Here is an 18,837-nt window from a genome sequence, read left to right on the forward strand (position 1 = left end):
CAGCAAGCTTTGAAATGTGATATGCAAGATTTGTTGTGACTGACATAAAGTGATAATTAACTGAATATTTGCTTTTATAACCTTTAAGGAGGTCATGACATGTTTGAAGGATCATTAGGTCATTGGTCCTAGCCTGTAAAATATCATTATGACATTCATCAATGAGACAACCAAGTCAATGACAACACTGGTTCTTAAACTGAATTAGATTCTTACATGTATTCACTATAGTTATAGTTTTAACAATAACATTTGCAGCACAGTAACTGTACATATACCAGTATTTCAATTCAGTTTCTTGACTGTTCATATTTGCTACATTTTTTGTGTGCACTTTGTCAACGTCTTGAAATTTTGTGTTTGTCACTGTTATTTTGGGCAAGATTATAAGTGGAACGCTATTTAACACTTTCTCTAGAGCACTAATTGCGCTAGAAGTAAACTATTTGCACACGTCCGGTTGTTAAGTTAAAAGTGTTAAACCCTTTAGATAGTTCTCTATCAAGCCTATCCTGGCCGTAGTCTTGTTATCCCAGCATCAAGTGGAGTGATAAAGAAATATCTTTGGTGCAATAGCGTTAGGACCCAGGAGTAAGATGACTGAGCACAAGGATAATTACTTGGAAGCTGTATGCCAGAAAATGACCGGATTGGTCAAGGCGAAGTTGACAAGACAGGATTTAGATCAGACAGGAAACTAGATAGCAGAATCAATGTTAAAAATGTCCAGGCAGATCAAAGGTCAAACCTAATCAGGCAAAAAACAGTTAAATCAGCAGGCAGAAGTATGGTCAAGGAAGTCTGAGTCACAAGCCAGAATTTAAAATCCAATGAAGCGATAAAGAACACCCACAAGATAAACACAATTTTAGGGCAATGAGACAGAGAACATGGAAAGTATTTAAAGGTAAAAGGGTGCCAAAAATGACACGAGAAGGATGCGTAAAAAAATGATGCAACACATGAAAACCCAACGCAAGGCTTCAGAGCTGACGCGAGACAGCCTGCGTTGTCGTAGTAACCGCGTCAAGCAACAGCGTCATAGCAACTGCATCAAAGCAATGGTGTCGTAGCAACTCGGCATCATAACAGAAAGTAAAAAAAAAAAAAGTTCATAAAATAACCTATTCCCCCATAGAAAGCTAACCCGAACACATATTCTCTAGTGCACTAACCCGACATGAAAATTTGAATATTTCACAGTCCAATGTTCTTCACATAGAACAATATGCTCTATTTATTCATAAAAAACATATCTCTACATATATATAATGGTATTTTGGTACAATATATATCTATACCTAAGATAATTATATATAGGTATAGATATATAGATATTTCTCTCTCTCTCTGTATATATATATATATATATATATATATATATATATATATATATATATAGAGAGAGAGAGAGAGAGAGAGAGAGAGAGAGAGAGAGAGAGAGAGAAATATCTATGTGCAGGACATTGGAATGTAAAATATTTACAGTAAATACACACTATAACCCTTTATAAAATATGAATATTGAATAATATATATATATATATATATATATATATACATACATATACATATTTAGACATGTATATGTATGTATCTCTATGTTAAAGCCCTTTGCCTGCTTTTTTTTTCTAACACCTGAGACCTTATATCTTAGAGACCTTATCATTTTTTTGTGCAATATTTTTTTTGAATAATTTTTATTAGATGTTGTTTTGCAAAACAGTTAACCACAGCTTTGAGGACACACAAACCCGACGAGTATTAACTTGAATTGCGCTCAAGCGATTGCGTTTACTTTCAACTTGTAATACCAGCCCAATTTAACCTGCGCACAAACGATTGCAAAAACCCAATATTGCTTGCGTGCAAATGTTTGCGCTTCACTTGTAACCTGGCACTTAATATTTATGGTTAATAGTTTAAATAAATGAGTTAATACATGTTTGAAATTTGATTGAATATTGAAAATTCCTTAAAGGTAAGGTAAAGTTTCTAGTTGTTAAATCCATATATTGAAAGTAATTTTCAAAAATAAGGTAGTCGCTAACTTAGTTTTGTGTTACATTATTTATTTTACCTGTAATCCAAACTTTTTATTTCAAACCGTTCGATTAAATTCTCCTCCCCCATGCCACTTCCGTGTTTATCTCTCTGATTACACCAAGCGTTCTCACCCCTTTGTTTTCGTCAGCGCAATGCGCGTTCACAGAGTCAATATCGTATGCGCATGCGCCACTTCCCCCGCTGCCAGATACATTGTTCCGATTGTTTCAATTACAGAAATAATTTTCTCCAAAAAAAAAGATATTTATTCTTTATGTCGCGGTTGATTCTAAACATACAGAGCTTGATATCTTACCCACACTTGCGGCGCGATCTTTCAACTGCTTAGAATGAATCAAAACAAAACGATCGCTACACCGCTAGCACTGCGCATGCGCTACTCGCGAACGAGCATAGGTTGAAGTGGGTTGTGTCGAGTCCGGCGCATGTGCACAGTCGGCGAGTGACGTCGGAATTGATGGGCTAAACCCCTGAAGGGGAAACTGCAGATTGGAGAGTAAGATAGCAAGCGGATGTCAATCAAATAAACAAAAATGTCGGGCGGAAGAAAGATTTGAGTATGGACAATGTTTGAAAGGTAGAGAAAGGTAGATTTCGGGTTGATAATTTCAAAATGATGAATGAAACTTATGGGTTTTTTTTATACTAGTACACATAGCGTTAAGTAGTGTGATCAACTTTACCTTACCTTTAAGAGTCCACAGTCACATAATAGTTTAGCACATTGCACATTCATATTACCAATTCACGATGCAAGAAGTAGAATTATTATGAATGATAAATTATTATTATTAGCTTAAGATGTGTTTATAATGCTATGGCTTATAATTAATACATAGTTTATATATAATATATTAGTGCATAATGACATGCTTTATGCTTTATTGGAATTAAACACACCTTGCTCATATTTATTAAACACACACAGAGCTTTGCTATAATGCATTAGATTAAAAAAACTCTGCACCAAGAGATCCTCTTATATGATAATATTTTAGGTAAACTTTATTTACCTGAATAAAAATGCTTGGCACAGAATATATTTGTGTATGCTTCAGTGTTTCATCAATTCTCAAAATGAGTTACCCTTGTCTGTCTATTCCACTGTGGGCTGGATTACAAGTGGCACGCTATTGTTAGCGCAGGCATAACATTGCAATATCGCAACCACGTTAACTTGCATGCGCACTACAAGTTGAAAGTATAGGCACCAAACACGACATAAATACATTAAAATAAACGGTTTATCTCATATAAACACTATCTGATAAAAAGTATTAATACAAATATTAATATTTTGTTTTGTAAGGGTTCAAAGGTATATGGTATATGGCCATTTATTTAATTGCAAAGGGCTATAATATATATATATATATATATATATATATATATATATATATATACAGTATATATGTTTTAATATGTGTATGGGTGTATATAAATATATGCGTAAGTATATATATATATATATATATTATATATATATATAAAAGTATATATATATACAGCATATATAATATATATATATATATATATATATATATATATATATATATATATGTGTATTTATTTATATGCACACACATACACTCACACTTTGGAGCCCTTTCCACCCAAAAACCTTGAAACATGAAAAATATTTTTTATTTTATAACAATATTTAATAATTTGTGTTTACTGTGTATTTACTGTGATATTTTACATTCCAATGTTCTATATATGGGGGGAAATGCTCTTTGTGGTTTTACATTTATATTCCTAAATATACAGGGAGTGCAGAATTATTAGGCAAGTTGTATTTTTGAGGATTAATTTTATTATTGAACAACAACCATGTTCTCAATGAACCCAAAAAACTCATTAATATCAAAGCTGAATAGTTTTTGAAGTAGTTTTTAGTTTGTTTTTAGTTATAGCTATTTTAGGGGGATATCTGTGTGTGCAGGTGACTATTACTGTGCATAATTATTAGGCAACTTAACAAAAAACAAATATATACCCATTTCAATTATTTATTTTTACCAGTGAAACCAATATAACATCTCAACATTCACAAATATACATTTCTGACATTCAAAAACAAAACAATAACAAATCAGTGACCAATATAGCCACCTTTCTTTGCAAGGACACTCAAAAGCCTGCCATCCATGGATTCTGTCAGTGTTTTGATCTGTTCACCATCAACATTGCGTGCAGCAGCAACCACAGCCTCCCAGACACTGTTCAGAGAGGTGTACTGTTTTCCCTCCTTGTAAATCTCACATTTGATGATGGACCACAGGTTCTCAATGGGGTTCAGATCAGGTGAACAAGGAGGCCATGTCATTAGCTTTTCTTCTTTTATACCCTTTCTTGCCAGCCACGCTGTGGAGTACTTGGACGCGTGTGATGGAGCATTGTCCTGCATGAAAATCATGTTTTTCTTGAAGGATGCAGACTTCTTCCTGTACCACTGCTTGAAGAAGGTGTCTTCCAGAAACTGGCAGTAGGACTGGGAGTTGAGCTTGACTCCATCCTCAACCCGAAAAGGCCCCACAAGCTCATCTTTGATGATACCAGCCCAAACCAGTACTCCACCTCCACCTTGCTGGCGTCTGAGTCGGACTGGAGCTTTCTGCCCTTTACCAATCCAGCCACGGGCCCATCCATCTGGCCCATCAAGACTCACTCTCATTTCATCAGTCCATAAAACCTTAGAAAAATCAGTCTTGAGATATTTCTTGGCCCAGTCTTGACGTTTCAGCTTGTGTGTCTTGTTCAGTGGTGGTCGTCTTTCAGCCTTTCTTACCTTGGCCATGTCTCTGAGTATTGCACACCTTGTGCTTTTGGGCACTCCAGTGATGTTGCAGCTCTGAAATATGGCCAAACTGGTGGCAAGTGGCATCTTGGCAGCTGCACGCTTGACTTTTCTCAGTTCATGGGCAGTTATTTTGCGCCTTGGTTTTTCCACACCCTTCTTGCGACCCTGTTGACTATTTTGAATGAAACGCTTGATTGTTCGATGATCACGCTTCAGAAGCTTTGCAATTTTAAGAGTACTGCATCCCTCTGCAAGATATCTCACTATTTTTGACTTTTCTGAGCCTGTCAAGTCCTTCTTTTGACCCATTTTGGCAAAGGAAAGGAAGTTGCCTAATAATTATGCACACCTGATATAGGGTGTTGATGTCATTAGACCACACCCCTTCTCATTACAGAGATGCACATCACCTAATATGCTTAATTGGTAGTAGGCTTTCGAGCCTATACAGCTTGGAGTAAGACAACATGCATAAAGAGGATGATGTGGTCAAAATACTCATTTGCCTAATAATTCTGCACTCCCTGTATATAAACACTCCTATTTATATCTGTATATATATATATATATATATATATATCTTTATATATGCATATAGATATATAGGTATGTATATATATATATATGTATATATATATATAACATAATTTATGTAAGAACTTACCTGATAAATTAATTTCTTTCATATTAGCAAGAGTCCATGAGCTAGTGACGTATGGGATATACATTCCTACCAGGAGGGGCAAAGTTTCCCAAACCTCAAAATGCCTATAAATACACCCCTCACCACACCCACAATTCAGTTTAATGAATAGCCAAGAAGTGGGGTGATAAAAAAGTGCGAAAGCATATAAAATAAGGAATTGGAATAATTGTGCTTTATACAAAATCATAACCACCACAAAAAAAGGGCGGGCCTCATGGACTCTTGCTAATATGAAAGAAATTAATTTATCAGGTAAGTTCTTACATAAATTATGTTTTCTTTCATGTAATTAGCAAGAGTCCATGAGCTAGTGACGTATGGGATAATGATTACCCAAGATGTGGATCTTTCCACACAAGAGTCACTAGAGAGGGAGGGATAAAATAAAGACAGCCAATTCCTGCTGAAAATAATCCACACCCAAAATAAAGTTTAACGAAAAACATAAGCAGAAGATTCAAACTGAAACCGCTGCCTGAAGTACTTTTCTACCAAAAACGGCTTCAGAAGAAGAAAATACATCAAAATGGTAGAATTTAGTAAAAGTATGCAAAGAGGACCAAGTTGCTGCTTTGCAAATCTGATCAACCGAATCTTCATTCCTAAACGCCCAGGAAGTAGAAACTGACCTAGTAGAATGAGCTGTAATTCTCTGAGGCGGAGTTTTACCCGACTCAACATAGGCAAGATGAATTAAAGATTTCAACCAAGATGCCAAAGAAATGGCAGAAGCTTTCTGGCCTTTTCTAGAACCGGAAAAGATAACAAATAGACTAGAAGTCTTTCGGAAAGATTTAGTAGCTTCAACATAATATTTCAAAGCTCTAACAACATCCAAAGAATGCAACGATTTCTCCTTAGAATTCTTAGGATTAGGACATAATGAAGGAACCACAATTTCTCTACTAATGTTGTTGGAATTCACAACTTTAGGTAAAAATTCAAAAGAAGTTCGCAACACCGCCTTATCCTGATGAAAAATCAGAAAAGGAGACTCACAAGAAAGAGCAGATAATTCAGAAACTCTTCTGGCAGAAGAGATGGCCAAAAGGAACAAAACTTTCCAAGAAAGTAATTTAATGTCCAATGAATGCATAGGTTCAAACGGAGGAGCTTGAAGAGCCCCCAGAACCAAATTCAAACTCCAAGGAGGAGAAATTGACTTAATGACAGGTTTTATACGAACCAAGGCTTGTACAAAACAATGAATATCAGGAAGAATAGCAATCTTTCTGTGAAAAAGAACAGAAAGAGCAGAGATTTGTCCTTTCAAGGAACTTGCGGACAAACCTTTATCTAAACCATCCTGAAGAAACTGTAAAATTCTCGGTATTCTAAAAGAATGCCAAGAAAAATGATGAGAAATACACCAAGAAATATAAGTCTTCCAGACTCTATAATATATCTCTCTAGATACAGATTTACGAGCCTGTAACATAGTATTAATCACAGAGTCAGAGAAACCTCTTTGACGAAGAATCAAGCGTTCAATCTCCATACCTTTAAATTTAAGGATTTCAGATCCTGATGGAAAAAAGGACCTTGTGACAGAAGGTCTGGTCTTAACGGAAGAGTCCATGGTTGGCAAGAGGCCATCCGGACAAGATCCGCATACCAAAACCTGTGAGGCCATGCCGGAGCTACCAGCAGAACAAACGAGCATTCCTTCAGAATCTTGGAGATTACTCTTGGAAGAAGAACTAGAGGCGGAAAGATATAGGCAGGATGATACTTCCAAGGAAGTGATAATGCATCCACTGCTTCCGCCTGAGGATCCCGGGATCTGGACAGATACCTGGGAAGTTTCTTGTTTAGATGGGACGCCATCAAATCTATTTCTGGAAGTTCCCACATTTGAACAATCTGAAGAAATACCTCTGGGTGAAGAGACCATTCGCCCGGATGCAACGTTTGGCAACTGAGATAATCCGCTTCCCAATTGTCTACACCTGGGATATGAACCGCAGAGATTAGACAGGAGCTGGATTCCGCCCAAACCAAAATTCGAGATACTTCTTTCATAGCCAGAGGACTGTGAGTTCCTCCTTGATGATTGATGTATGCCACAGTTGTGACATTGTCTGTCTGAAAACAAATGAACGATTCTCTCTTCAGAAGAGGCCAAAACTGAAGAGCTCTGAAAATTGCACGGAGTTCCAAAATATTGATCGGTAATCTCACCTCCTGAGATTCCCAAACTCCTTGTGCCGTCAGAGATCCCCACACAGCTCCCCAACCTGTGAGACTTGCATCTGTTGAAATTACAGTCCAGGTCGGAAGCACAAAAGAAGCCCCCTGAATTAAACGATGGTGATCTGTCCACCACGTTAGAGAGTGTCGAACAATCGTTTTTAAAGATATTAATTGAGATATCTTTGTGTAATCCTTGCACCATTGATTCAGCATACAAAGCTGAAGAGGTCGCATGTGAAAACGAGCAAAGGGGATCGTGTCCGATGCAGCAGTCATAAGACCTAGAATTTCCATGCATAAGGCTACCGAAGGGAATGATTGTGACTGAAGGTTTCGACAAGCTGCAATCAGTTTTAGACGTCTCTTGTCTGTTAAAGACAGAGTCATGGACACTGAATCTATCTGGAAACCCAGAAAGGTTACCCTTGTCTGAGGAATCAATGAACTTTTTGGTAAATTGATCCTCCAACCATGATCTTGAAGAAACGACACAAGTTGATTCGTATGAAATTCTGCTAAATGTAAAGACTGAGCAAGTACCAAGATATCGTCCAAATAAGGAAATACCACAATACCCTGTTCTCTGATTACAGACAGAAGGGCACCGAGAACCTTTGTAAAAATTCTTGGAGCTGTAGCTAGGCCAAACGGCAGAGCCACAAACTGGTAATGCTTGTCCAGAAAAGAGAATCTCAGGAACTGATAATGATCTGGATGAATCGGAATATGCAGATATGCATCCTGTAAATCTATTGTGGACATATAATTCCCTTGCTGAACAAAAGGCAAGATAGTCCTTACAGTTACCATCTTGAACGTTGGTATCCTTACATAACGATTCAATATTTTTAGATCCAGAACTGGTCTGAAGGAATTCTCCTTCTTTGGTACAATGAAGAGATTTGAATAAAACCCCATCCCCTGTTCCTGAACTGGAACTGGCATAATTACTCCAGTCAACTCTAGATCTGAAACACAATTCAGAAATGCTTGAGCTTTTACTGGATTTACTGGGACACGGGAAAGAAAAAATCTCTTTGCAGGAGGTCTCATCTTGAAACCAATTCTGTACCCTTCTGAAACAATGTTCTGAATCCAAAGATTGTGAACAGAATTGATCCAAATTTCTTTGAAAAAACGTAACCTGCCCCCTACCAGCTGAGCTGGAATGAGGGCCGCACCTTCATGTGGACTTAGAAGCAGGCTTTGCCTTTCTGGCTGGCTTGGATTTATTCCAAATTGGAGATGGTTTCCAAACAGAAACTGCTAATGAGGATGAAAGATCAGACTTTTGTTCTTTGTTGAAACGAAAGGAACGAAAACGATTATTAGCCCTGTTTTTACCTTTAGATTTTTTATCCTGTGGTAAAAAAGTTCCTTTCCCACCAGTAACAGTTGAAATAATAGAATCCAACTGAGAACCAAATAATTTGTTACCCTGGAAAGAAATGGAAAGTAGAGTTGATTTAGAAGCCATATCAGCATTCCAAGTCTTAAGCCATAAAGCTCTTCTAGCTAAAATAGCTAGAGACATAAACCTGACATCAACTCTGATAATATCAAAGATGGCATCACAGATAAAATTATTAGCATGCTGAAGAAGAATAATAATATCATGAGAATCATGATGTGTTACTTGTTGCGCTAAAGTTTCCAACCAAAAAGTTGAAGCTGCAGCAACATCAGCCAAAGATATAGCAGGTCTAAGAAGATTACCTGAACACAGATAAGCTTTTCTTAGAAAGGATTCAATTTTCCTATCTAAAGGATCCTTAAACGAAGTACCATCTGACGTAGGAATAGTAGTACGTTTAGCAAGGGTAGAAATAGCCCCATCAACTTTAGGGATTTTGTCCCAAAATTCTAATCTGTCAGACGGCACAGGATATAATTGCTTAAAACGTTTAGAAGGAGTAAATGAATTACCCAATTTATCCCATTCTTTGGAAATTACTGCAGAAATAGCATTAGGAACAGGAAAAACTTCTGGAATAACCACAGGAGATTTAAATACCTTATCCAAACGTTTAGAATTAGTATCAAGAGGACCAGAATCCTCTATTTCTAAAGCAATTAGAACTTCTTTAAGTAAAGAACGAATAAATTCCATTTTAAATAAATATGAAGATTTATCAGCATCAACCTCTGAGACAGAATCCTCTGAACCAGAAGAGTCATCAGAATCAGAATGATGATGTTCATTTAAAAATTCATCTGTAGGGAGAGAAGTTTTAAAAGATTTTTTACGTTTACTAGAAGGAGAAATAACAGACATAGCCTTCTTTATGGATTCAGAAACAAAATCTCTTATGTTATCAGGAACATTCTGCACCTTAGATGTTGAAGGAACTGCAACAGGCAATGGTACTTTACTAAAGGAAATATTATCTGCATTAACAAGTTTGTCATGACAATCAATACAAACTACAGCTGGAGGAATAGCTACCAAAAGTTTACAGCAGATACACTTAGCTTGGGTAGATCCAGCACTAGACAGCGATTTTCCTGTAGTATCTTCTGACTCAGATGCAACGTGAGACATCTTGCAATATGTAAGAGAAAAAACAACATATAAAGCAAAATTGATCAAATTCCTTAAATGACAGTTTCAGGAATGGGAAAAAATGCCAAAGAACAAGCTTCTAGCAACCAGAAGCAATGAAAAATGAGACTTAAATAATGTGGAGACAAAAGCGACGCCCATATTTTTTAGCGCCAAATAAGACGCCCACATTATTTGGCGCCTAAATGCTTTTGGCGCCAAAATGACGCCACATCCGGAACGCCGACATTTTTGGCGCAAAATAACGTCAAAAAATGACGCAACTTCCGGCGACACATATGACGCCGGAAACGGAAAATAATTTTTGCGCCAAAAAAGTCCGCGCCAAGAATGACGCAATAAAATGAAGCATTTTCAGCCCCCGCGAGCCTAACAGCCCACAGGGAAAAAGAGTCAAATTTTTGAAGGTAAGAAAAAAATGATTAAATCAAATGCATTATCCCAAATATGAAACTGACTGTCTGAAAAATAAGGAAAGTTGAACATTCTGAGTCAAGGCAAATAAATGTTTGAAAAAATATATTTAGAACTTTATAAACAAAGTGCCCAACCATAGCTTAGAGTGTCACAGAAAATAAAATTTACTTACCCCAGGACACTCATCTACATGTTTGTAGAAAGCCAAACCAGTACTGAAACGAGAATCAGCAGAGGTAATGGTATATATAAGAGTATATCGTCGATCTGATAAGGGAGGTAAGAGATGAATCTCTACGACCGATAACAGAGAACCTATGAAATAGACCCCGTAGAAGGAGATCACTGCATTCAAATAGGCAATACTCTCCTCACATCCCTCTGACATTCACTGCACGCTGAGAGGAAAACCGGGCTCCAACTTGCTGCGGAGCGCATAACAACGTAGAATCTAGCACAAACTTACTTCACCACCTCCATCGGAGGCAAAGTTTGTAAAAACTGAATTGTGGGTGTGGTGAGGGGTGTATTTATAGGCATTTTGAGGTTTGGGAAACTTTGCCCCTCCTGGTAGGAATGTATATCCCATACGTCACTAGCTCATGGACTCTTGCTAATTACATGAAAGAAATATATATTACAATAAAATCATTATATATATATATAAATATAAATATAAATATAAATATATATATATATATATATATATATATATATATATATATATATATGTATAAATATATTTTTAAATATAAAAATATTTTTTTTCCTATGTATATCTATATATACCTATCCGTAGGTGCATTATGTATTTATTAAAAATAAAATATTTAAAAATATTAATAATGAATGTAAATAATTATTATCGATATATTAAAACATTATAAATAATTCATAGAATATATATATATATATATATATATATATATATATACCAGTATCTATAATGATAATTTTTAATAATTATTTTTAATAATAGTTTTTTTCATATTTGATATTTAAATAATGCCTTAAGATGATTTATTCTTCATGTGCACTAAGCTTGCACTATGTTAGACCTAAAGCATGAAACACAAAGCTTGTTACTCTATTTTACATTCCAATGTTTTACATTCCAATGTTTTTAGAATAGAAAAAAAATATGTAATTTTTACTATATTTGTATGTATCTACGGTATATATATATATATATATATATATATATATATATATATATATATATATATATATAATGTGAATGTAAAATATATTTATTTATTTCATGTAATTGGCAAGAGTCTATGAGCTAGTGACATATGGGATATACAATCCTACCAGGAGGGGCAAAGTTTCCCAAACCTCAAAATGCCTATAAATACACCCCTCACCACACCCACAATTCAGTTTTTACAAAGTTTGCCTCCTATGGAGGTGGTGAAGTAAGTTTGTGCTAAGATTTCTACGTTGATATGCGCTTCTCAGCATTGTTGAAGCCCGATTCCTCTCAGAGTACAACGAATGTCAGAGGGACGTGAAGGGAGTATCACCTATTGAATAAGATGATTTCCCTAACGGGGGTCTAATTAATAGGTTTTCTGTTATCGGTTGTAGAGATTCATCTCCTACCTCCCTTTTCATATCGACAATATACTCTCAAATTACCATTACCTCTACTAATAACTGTTTTAGTACTGGTTTGGCTATCTGCTATATGTGTATGGGTATCTTTTGGTAAGTATGATTTTTATTACTTAAGACACCTCAGCTATGGTTGGGCACTTTATGCATTTATATAAAGTTCTAAATATATGTATTGTACTTATATTTGCCATGAGTCAGGTTCATGAATTTCCTTTTGCAGACTGTCAGTTTCATATTTGGGGAATATAAACATTTTTTTAAGAAATTTATTTCTTACCTGGGGTTTAGTTTTTTTTTTAATTGACTACTTCTTGCAAATTGCGGGTGGTATTAGGCCCGCAGGTGCGTCAAATGCTAAACTTTATTGCATCATTCTTGACGCGAAAATATTTTTGGCGTGAAAAAATACGTCTATGACGCAACTTTCACACGGTTGCGTCATTAGTGCCGCGAGTGTGTCATTTCCGGTTATTTTTTTCATTATTTCAATACCCCATGAATGTTTGCCTCTTGCTTTTTACTCAGAGGGCTATGCTATTTGCATTTTTTCCCATTCTTGAAACTGTCATATAAGGAAATAGATAATTTTGCTTTATATGTTGTTTTTTCTCTTACATTGTGCAAGATGTCTCAATCTGATCCTGTCTCAGAAGTTTCTGCTGGAACATTGCTGCCTGACATTGGTTCTACCAAAGCTAAGTGCATTTGTTGTAAAATTGTAGAAATTATTCCGCCGAATGTGATTTGTAATAGTTGTCATGATAAACTTTTACATGCAGATAGTGTATCCATCAGTAATAGTACATTGCCAGTTGCAGTTCCTTCAACTTCTAATGTGCATGATATACCTGTAAATTTTAAAGAATTTGTTTCTGATTCTATCCTGAAGGCTTTATCTGAATTTCCTCCTTCTAATAAACGTAAAAGGTCTTTTAAAACTTCTCATTTAGTTGATGAAATTTCAAATGACCAACAACATAATAATTTATCCTCTTCTGATGAGGATCTATCTGATTCAGAAGATCCTTCCTCAGACATTGACAATGACAAATCTACTTATTTATTTAAAATAGAGTATATGCGTTCTTTATTAAAAGAAGTGTTAATTACTTTGGATATTGAGGTAACCAGTCCTATTGACGTTCAGTCTAATAAACGTTTAAATGCTGTTTTTAAACCTCCTGTGGTTTCTCCCGGGGTTTTTCCTATTCCTGAGGCTATTTCTGATATGATTTCTAGGGAATGGAATAAGCTAGGTACTTCTTTTATTCCTTCTTCAAGGTTTAAAAAATTGTATACTTTACCAGCAAAATCTATAGAGTTTTGGGAAAAAATCCCCAAAGTTGATGGGGCTATTTCTACTCTTTCTAAATGTACCACTATTCCTATGGAAGATAGTACTTCCTTTAAGGATCCTTTACATAGGAAGCTTGAATCTTATCTAAGGAAGGCCTATTTATATTCAGGTCATCTTCTCAGACCTGCAATTTCTTTGGCTGATGTTGCAGCTGCATCAACTTTCTGGTTGGAGAATTTAGCGCAACAAGAATTGGATTCTGATATATCTAGCATTATTCGCTTACTGCAACATGCTAATCATTTTATTTGTGATGCCATTTTTGATATTATCAAAATTGATGTTAGATCCATGTCTTTAGCTATATTAGCTAGAAGAGCTTTGTGGCTTAAATCTTGGAATGCTGATATGACATCTAAATCTAGATTACTATCTCTTTCTTTCCAAGGTAATAATTTATTTGGTTCTCAGTTGGATTCTATTATTTCAACTGTCACTGGGGGAAAGGGAGTTTTTCTGCCTCAGGATAAAAAACCTAAGGGTAAATCTAAGGCTTCTAACCGTTTTTGTTCCTTTTGTCAGAATAAGGAACAAAAATTCAATCCTCCCCCCAAGGAATCTGCTTCCAATTGGAAGCCTTCCTCAAATTGGAATAAATCCAAGCCATTTAGGAAACCAAAGTCAGCCCCTAAGTCCGCATGAAGGTGCGGACCTCATTCCAGCTCAGCTGGTAGGGGGCAGATTAAGGTTTGTCAAGGATATTTGGATAAAATCTGTCCAAAATCATTGGATTCAGAGCATTGTTTCTCAAGGGTATCGAATAGGATTCAGAGTAAGACCTCCTGTGAGAAGATTTTTTCTCTCACGTATCCCAGTAAATCAAGTAAAAGCTCAGGCTTTCCTGAAGTGTGTTTCAGACCTGGAGTCTTCAGGGGTAATCATGCCAGTTCATCCTCAGGAACAAGGTTTGGGTTTTATTCAAACCTATTCATTGTACCAAAGAAATAAAATGTATTCAGACCAGTTCTGGATCTGAAAATGTTGAATCGTTATGTAAGAGTACCAACTTTCAAAATGGTGACTATAAGGACTATTCTGCCTTTTGTTCAGCGAGTACATTATATGTCCACAATAGACTTGCAGGATGCATACCTTCATATTCCGATTCATCCAGAACACTATCAGTTTCTGAGATTCTCTTTTCTAAACAAGCATTACTAATTTGTTGCTCTTCCATTTGGCCTAGCAACAGCTACTATCTGTAATCAGATAACAGGGTATTGCGGTGTTTCCTTATTTGGATGATATCTTGGTACTAGCTCAGTCTTTACGTACTGCAGAATCTCACACAAATCAACTAGTGTTGTTTCTTCGGAAACATGGTTGGAGGATCAATTTACCAAAAAGTTTCTTGATTCCTCAGACAAGGGTCACCTTTTTAGGCCTCCAGATAGATTCAGTGTTCATGACTCTGTCTCTAACAGACAAGAGACGTTTAAAATTGGTTGCAGCCTGCCGGCACCTTCAGTCTCAGTTATTCCCTTCAGTGGCTATGTGCATGGAAGTTTTAGGTCTCATGACTGCAGCATCGGATGCGATCCCCTTTGCTCGTTTTCACATGAGACCTCTACAGCTTTGTATGCTGAATCAATGGTGCAGGGATTATACAAAGATATAACAATTAATATCCTTGAATCCCAATGTACGACACTCTCTGACATGGTGGATAGATCACCATCTTTTAATTCAAGGGGCTTCTTTTGTTCGGCCAACCTGGACTGTGATCACAACAAATGCAAGTCTTTCAGGTTGGGAAGCTGTTTGGGGATCTCTGACAGCACAAGGGGTTTGGAAATCTCAAGAGGCGAAATTACCAATAAATATTTTAGAACTCCGTGCAATTCTCAGAGCTCTTCAGTTTTGGCTTCTGCTAAAGAGAGAACCGTTCATTTGTTTTCAGACAGACAATATCACTACAGTGGCTTATGTCAATCATCAGGGTGGGACTCACAGTCCCCAAGCTATGAAAGAAGTATCTCGGATACTTGTTTGGGCAGAATCCAGCTCCTGTCTAATCTCTGCGGTGCATATCCCAGGTGTAGACAATTGGGAGGCGGATTATCTCAGCCGCCAGACTTTACATCCAGGGGAGTGGTCTCTCCATCCAGATGTGTTTTCTCAGATTGTTCAGATGTGGGGTCTTCCAGAGAAAGATCTCATGGCCTCTCATCTAAACAAGAAACTTCCCAGATACATTTCCAGGTCCAGGGATGTTCAGGCGGAAGCAGTGGATGCGCTGACACTTCCTTGGTGTTATCATCCTGCTTACATTTTCCCGCCTCTAGTTCTCCTTCCAAGACTGATCTCCAAAATCATCATGGAACAGTCATTTGTGTTGCTGGTGGCTCCAGCATGGCCACACAGGTTTTGGTATGCGGATCTGGTTCGGATGTCCAGTTGCCCGCCTTGGCCACTTCCGTTATGGCCAGAACTACTATCTCAAGGTCCGTTTTTCCATCGGTATCTCAAATCATTAAATTTGAAGGTATGGACATTGAACGCTTAGTACTAAGTCATAGAGGTTTCTCTTAATACTATGCTACAAGCTCGTAAATCTGTCTCTAGAAAGATTTATTATAGAGTTTGGAAGACTTACATTTCATGGTGTTCTTCTCATAAATTCTCCTGGCATTCTTTTAGAATTCCTAGAATTTTACAGTTTCTTCAGGATGGTTTGGATAAGGGTTTGTCTGCAAGTTCCTTGAAAGGACAAATCTCCGCTCTTTCTGTTCTATTTCATAGAAAGATTGCTATACTTCCTGATATACACTGTTTTGTACAGGCTTTAGTTCGTATTAAGCCTGTTATTAAATCAATTTCTCCTCCTTGGAGTCTTAATTTGGTTCTGAAGGCTTTACAGGCTCCTCCATTTGAACCTATGCATTCTTTGGACATTAAACTACTTTCTTGGAAAGTGTTGTTCCTTTTTGCCATCTCTTCTGCTAGAAGAGTTTCTGAGCTATCTGCTCGTTCTTGTGAGTCTCCTTTTCTGATTTTTCATCAGGAAAAGGCAGTTTTGTGGACTTCTTTTCAATTTTTACCTAAGGTTGTGAATTCTAACAACATTAGTAGAGAAATTGTTGTCCCTTCCTTGTGTCCTAATCCTAAGAATTCTTTGGAAAGATCCTTACATTCTTTGGATGTGGTAAGAGCTTTGAAATATTATATGGAAGCTACTAAAGATTTCAGGAAGGCTTCCAGTCTATTTGTTTTATTTTCTGGTCCTAGGAAAGGTCAGAAGGCTTCTGCTATTTCCTTGGCTTCTTGGTTGAAACTTTTGATTCATCAAGCTTATTTGGAGTCAGGTCAGGCCCCGCCTCAGAGAATTACAGCTCATTCTACTAGATCAGTCTCCACTTCATGGGCTTTTAAGAATGAAGCTTCAGTTGATCAGATTTGCAAAGCGGCAACTTGGTCCTCTTTGCATACATTTACTAAATTCTACCGTTTTGAAGTATTTGCTTCTTCGGAAGCAGTTTTTGGTAGAAAGGTTCTTCAGGCAGCTGTTTCAGTTTGATTCTTCTGCTTTTGATTTAAGTTTTTTTCTTTCAAAAATGAAAATAAACTTATTTTTTTGGGTTGTGGATTAATTTTTTCAGCGGAATATGGCTGTTTTTATTTTTATTCCCTCCCTCTCTAGTGACTATTGAGTGGAGATCCACATCTTGGGTATTGATATCCCATATGTCACTAGCTCATGGACTCTTGCCAATTACATGAAAGAAAACATAATTTATGTAAGAACTTACCTGATAAATTAATTTCTTTCATATTGGCAAGAGTCCATGAGGCCCACCCTTTTTATGGTGGTAATGATTTTTTGCATAAAGCACAATTATTTCCAAATTTAATTTGTTGATGCTTTCTACTCCTTTCTTTATCACCCCACTGCTTGGCTATTCGTTAAACTGAATTGTGGGTGTGGTGAGGGGTGTATTTATAGGCATTTTGAGGTTTGGGAAACTTTGCCCCTCCTGGTAGGATTGTATATCCCCTATGTCACTAGCTCATGGACTCTTGCCAATATGAAAGAAATGAATTTATCAGGTAAGTTCTTACATAAATTATGTTATCAATTCCTATATATCTGCAGGAATAGATAAATAGGTATATGTATATACAGATACATAAAGATAAATCTATTTAAAAAAAACATTTTTTTGCACGTGAGGAATATTAATAACTCCTATTGTCTTTGCAAAGGAATAATACGTTTTTTTAGGTTAATTTAGTTAGCGTATGTTGGGTTTCGCTTGTGTGCAAACATTTTACTATTAACTTGTATTACTTGCGCTATCCCTTGCATGCAAACTTTTTGCACATGAGGAATATTAATAACTCCTATTGTCTTTGCAAAGGAATAATACGTTTTTTTTTAGGTTAGTAATTTAGTTAGCGTATGTTGGGTTTCGCTTGTGTGCAAACATTTTACTATTAACTTGTATTACTTGCGCTATCCCTTGCATGCAAACTTCTGACGCTCAAGCGAAAGTGCTAAATAGCATTCCACTTGTAATCTGGACCTTAGTAAGAGAAACAGTTCTCAAGCTAAAATTTGCCTTTCTAGCATTCTTTGAAGCCCCTTGCAGTACTTACAATACTTCTTAGAATATGAGAAATATGACCCCCTTGTTTGCCTTCCCGTCCCTCTGTTTTAGGGGTAACTTTTGGGTCTGTGTGTCTCTCTTGGGAAATAATAGCTTCTCTATTATCTTAATTAGCTCTCCTAATTACATGTTTACGTTCTTTCCTAGCCCACTTATGTTGGATGATGGAAACTCTACTCTTCCACTGTCTAAATTCAGCCGACACATGCCTGTGGATTCCTTACCAGACCCATATTACATCCAGTCGGTGAGCCTGTTTAATCTTTTATGATTTCAGAAAACATATAGAACTATTTAGTTTTACAATTGCCAATAATATCAATGTGTATCTGATGCACATCTTGCAGAAGAGCATAAACTCTTTATTCCTCATAAACACCTAGATTACGAGTTTTGTGTTACGGTTTTAACACTGAAAAAATGGCCATTTCAGCATAAAAACAGTAACGCAACCATTACGAGTCTTGTCGGTATAGCCATACTGCAAGCATTTTAGCCTGTAAA

At 36.5% G+C, this 18,837-nt stretch overlaps 1 protein-coding gene across 1 annotated transcript in view; it reads left to right on the forward strand.

Moving 5' to 3' along the window:
* Window positions 1–18,837, forward strand: part of HSF4 (heat shock transcription factor 4) — a 328,795-nt gene that overhangs the window by 241,143 nt on the left and 68,815 nt on the right. The window contains exon 7 of the mRNA XM_053700352.1: window positions 18,481–18,580. Within this exon, the coding sequence (XP_053556327.1) occupies window positions 18,481–18,580 (100 nt within the window). The remainder of the gene's footprint in view (window positions 1–18,480; window positions 18,581–18,837) is intronic.

The sequence above is a fragment of the Bombina bombina genome, chromosome 1, assembly GCF_027579735.1.
Source record: "Bombina bombina isolate aBomBom1 chromosome 1, aBomBom1.pri, whole genome shotgun sequence".
NCBI lineage: Eukaryota > Metazoa > Chordata > Amphibia > Anura > Bombinatoridae > Bombina > Bombina bombina.